The sequence below is a fragment of the Nansenia antarctica genome (genome assembly GCF_963989245.1).
Source record: "Nansenia antarctica genome assembly, chromosome: 1".
Classification (NCBI taxonomy): domain Eukaryota; kingdom Metazoa; phylum Chordata; class Actinopteri; order Argentiniformes; family Microstomatidae; genus Nansenia; species Nansenia antarctica.
This window is the reverse complement of record NC_137674.1, coordinates 56706828-56709766: the sequence shown is the minus strand read 5'-3', so window position 1 is coordinate 56709766 and position 2939 is coordinate 56706828. Positions and strand designations below refer to the sequence as shown.

The window sequence follows — 2939 nt, the reverse complement described above, 5'->3', positions numbered from 1 at the left end:
GTACACTAACTAGATTAATCAATGGGAGCTTTGATCTGTTTGTGTTCCACTAATGGCAAGGGGAGAGCAGTGTGCTGTGGGTCTCTCTAAGATTTCCTGCAGAGGTAAAGCGTGTGGTAGTATTTATTTTGAATACAATTCACAAATTTATGACACTATTCATAATAGTCAATTTAATAGGAATTTGGAAATAACAACTAACCCACTTCAGTGAAATAAATGATGACATTATAATGATGACAGTATATCAATCTAAAGGTGTTGCAATAGTGAGAACCCTATTGGGCAGAAGGCAGCTTTGAGCCAGTTGAAAACTGTTGAAAGAAAGTATTACAAATAAGTGATACTATGAGGTATTGCAAAGCCATGGTTTTAGTAAGCAAAACATGGGTTTTATTGTTTTGTGCAACAAATTGAGGAAGACAAAGACACATGTACATTTAAATGGATTAATCAACTATTTTCTTTCCAAGACACCAGAAAAAGAACTGTGAACTGTGTTTGGGAGGCTGTAATGTTACCCATATGTTATAGTACAACCAATGTACTGCTTGAAAACTGAGGTAGAAAAGAAAATAGTACAAATAAAAGGTGATACTATGAGGAAGCAAACTGAACATGGGTTTTATAGTTTTGGGCAAACAAATTGAGAAAATGTGCACTACCTCATTCTAACTGCTACCAACAATGTCGCCTCTGCATCAACTGCAACACTAACAACAAAATGTTTCCTTAAACACTCAAAATGTACCCTGAAAATATTCTGCTGCATTCATTTGAATAGTGTACTCTATGGACATATTATATTGGGTGCATAACTTCAGTCTTCCTCTCCACCCCTGTTCTACATGGATGGTGGCTTGGCCCGTATGCTAGGTGAGGGCCGTGTAGCTTTGTGCAGGTAGTTGCGTGTGTGTCTGTACAGGTGACTCTGGGTGCGGAACGTGCCGTCACACTTGTCACAAACGTAAGGTCGCTCGTCTGTGTGCAAGCGCTGATGCACCTTGAGGTTGTAAGAGAGAGCGGTGGAGTAGTCACAGATCTCGCACTTGAACTCAGCTACTGACCCACTCCTCTGTCTGGAAGGTTTCTGAGATAGATCCTCCCTCTTAATCTTGGCGATGTCGGTGGCGGTGCAGTCCACGTTCCTGGTGTGGCGGTAGAGGTGACTCTGGGTGCGGAATCCCCACTGGCACTTGGGACATGTGTATGGTCTCTCGTTGGTGTGTGTCCTCTTGTGGACTGTGAGGTTGTAGGAGCTTATTGTGATGTAGGGGCACTTGGTGCAGGAGTATTCTTGAGCTCTACCCCCCGTCTGAGCTCTACCTACTCTCTGGGAATCCACCATCTCCTCTTTGGTGTCCTCCTCCTTAACTTGGGGGGTCTCCCTTGTTGGGGGGTCAGCTTCAACATTCTCTGTGGTTTCCACATTCTTTATTTGGGGATTATTTCTTGTTGGAGGGTCCTCTTCGACATCACTTGTTGGAGAATCCATAGCATCTTTATTTTCCTGTAAGCCTTCATAATTTCTTGATTGAGCATCCATCCCGGTCTTTGTCTGTATTGGTTCATCCGCATCCTCCCCAATCGGAAACTCCAGTGTGCTTGTTGTGATGTTCTGTTCTCTTGAGTTCTGTTCATCACTGGAGTTATGCTGATCATCTTCATCCTCACTAGCAAAGAGAATATTGACTGGAAGGAGCAGCCTCTTGTCTGAAAGACAGACACATGTTTAGGTCTTAAAATATTAGATGACAACAACGAGGACAAGGACGACTACAACAACACTACTGAGCATGGTCACTCTGTACTGTGACAATCAAAACATTATGGAACTCACATCCTAAAAAGCTTTTCTGTTGTTGACTTGAGTTGACCGTATTCATCACTATAGAGGAAAACAAATGTCAACAGAGCACTGTAGGTTACTATAATATACACCATAAGAGTTTGATCATTGTAGCTTGACGGTAGGGACTAGTATATTCTGCATAGTACAATGAATGCATTCATTTTCAGTGCAATACAGTGTGGATAACCGTCAATCATACTTTGAACACCAGCCATCTAGCCTATCCTACACCGAGCCATCTGATTATTAATACATTGTCAGAGAATCAGAATGTTTTTTTGAAATCATGTTGTCACATTACCTGCACAAATATGTAAGTGGCATCCCCTGTTAATTTCCTGACCGTCAAATAATTGTTCTTGGTTTGGACGCCTATTTACATGAGGAACTCAGCAAACTTAGCTCCGGTGTATGTAAATGAGAACTTCTTCCAAAATAAAAGTGCCACGTTAATCTTGTTTAAGCGTTTGGAAATACTAAATATGGATAAAGGAGCCACAAATGATATATGACTATATATGGGAATAAACATGTACGCCTCTTAATGTATGTATGTACTCAGCAACACTTCTAGTATACATATCAAGAGTTTCAACCATGAGGCGTGTCATACAAAGTATTCTAAACCTCACACTTTAATTTTGAAGTCGCGAAAATGAAACCGGAAGTCTTATTCAGTTGTTAAATCGTGACGTGTTTCCGGATCCAACGTTGCCTGAGGCGCTCTCTTTGAAATGCTGCAGTAATAATAATAATTCATTATATTTGTATAGCGCTTTTCCGAGGCTCAAAGACGCTGACAATATGGGAAAAAGGGAAAGTGCTGTGTCCCTTGTTGTATGAATAGATCCGAGTCTAAAAAACGATTGAACTTTCATTCTACTGCTTTAACCCGGTACACACATAAAGATAATCTGGCCGATTTGGGGCCGATTTCCCCCCTTCCGACCAAGGACAGCAAACGCCCGATTATCGGATGGCTCTAAAGATTATCCTACAAGATTTTCCTGTGGTGTGAGGTGTGTTAAGAGCCCATTTCTCCCGACAATCTGGTCGGAAAATGGTCGGCGCCGACAATCATAAATAT

At 41.4% G+C, this 2939-nt stretch overlaps 1 protein-coding gene across 1 annotated transcript; it reads right to left on the bottom strand.

Annotated features, from left to right (window-relative positions):
- Window positions 1-452: 452 nt before the first annotated feature.
- LOC308174848 (zinc finger and BTB domain-containing protein 41-like) lies at window positions 453-2209 on the bottom strand. Its single transcript, XM_080549959.1, has 2 exons — window positions 2154-2209; window positions 453-1713 (listed from the first exon to the last, which is right to left on the bottom strand). Exon 2 carries the CDS (start codon window positions 1544-1546, stop codon window positions 845-847), a length of 702 nt encoding a protein of 233 aa, XP_080406085.1. The 5' UTR covers window positions 1547-1713; window positions 2154-2209; the 3' UTR covers window positions 453-844.
- Between the last annotated feature and the right edge of the window lie 730 nt (window positions 2210-2939).

Bases quoted from the DNA above. Each gene is read 5' to 3' on its own strand.
- LOC308174848 (XM_080549959.1), bottom strand. From the start codon at position 1,546: ATGGATGCTCAATCAAGAAATTATGAAGGCTTACAGGAAAATAAAGAT.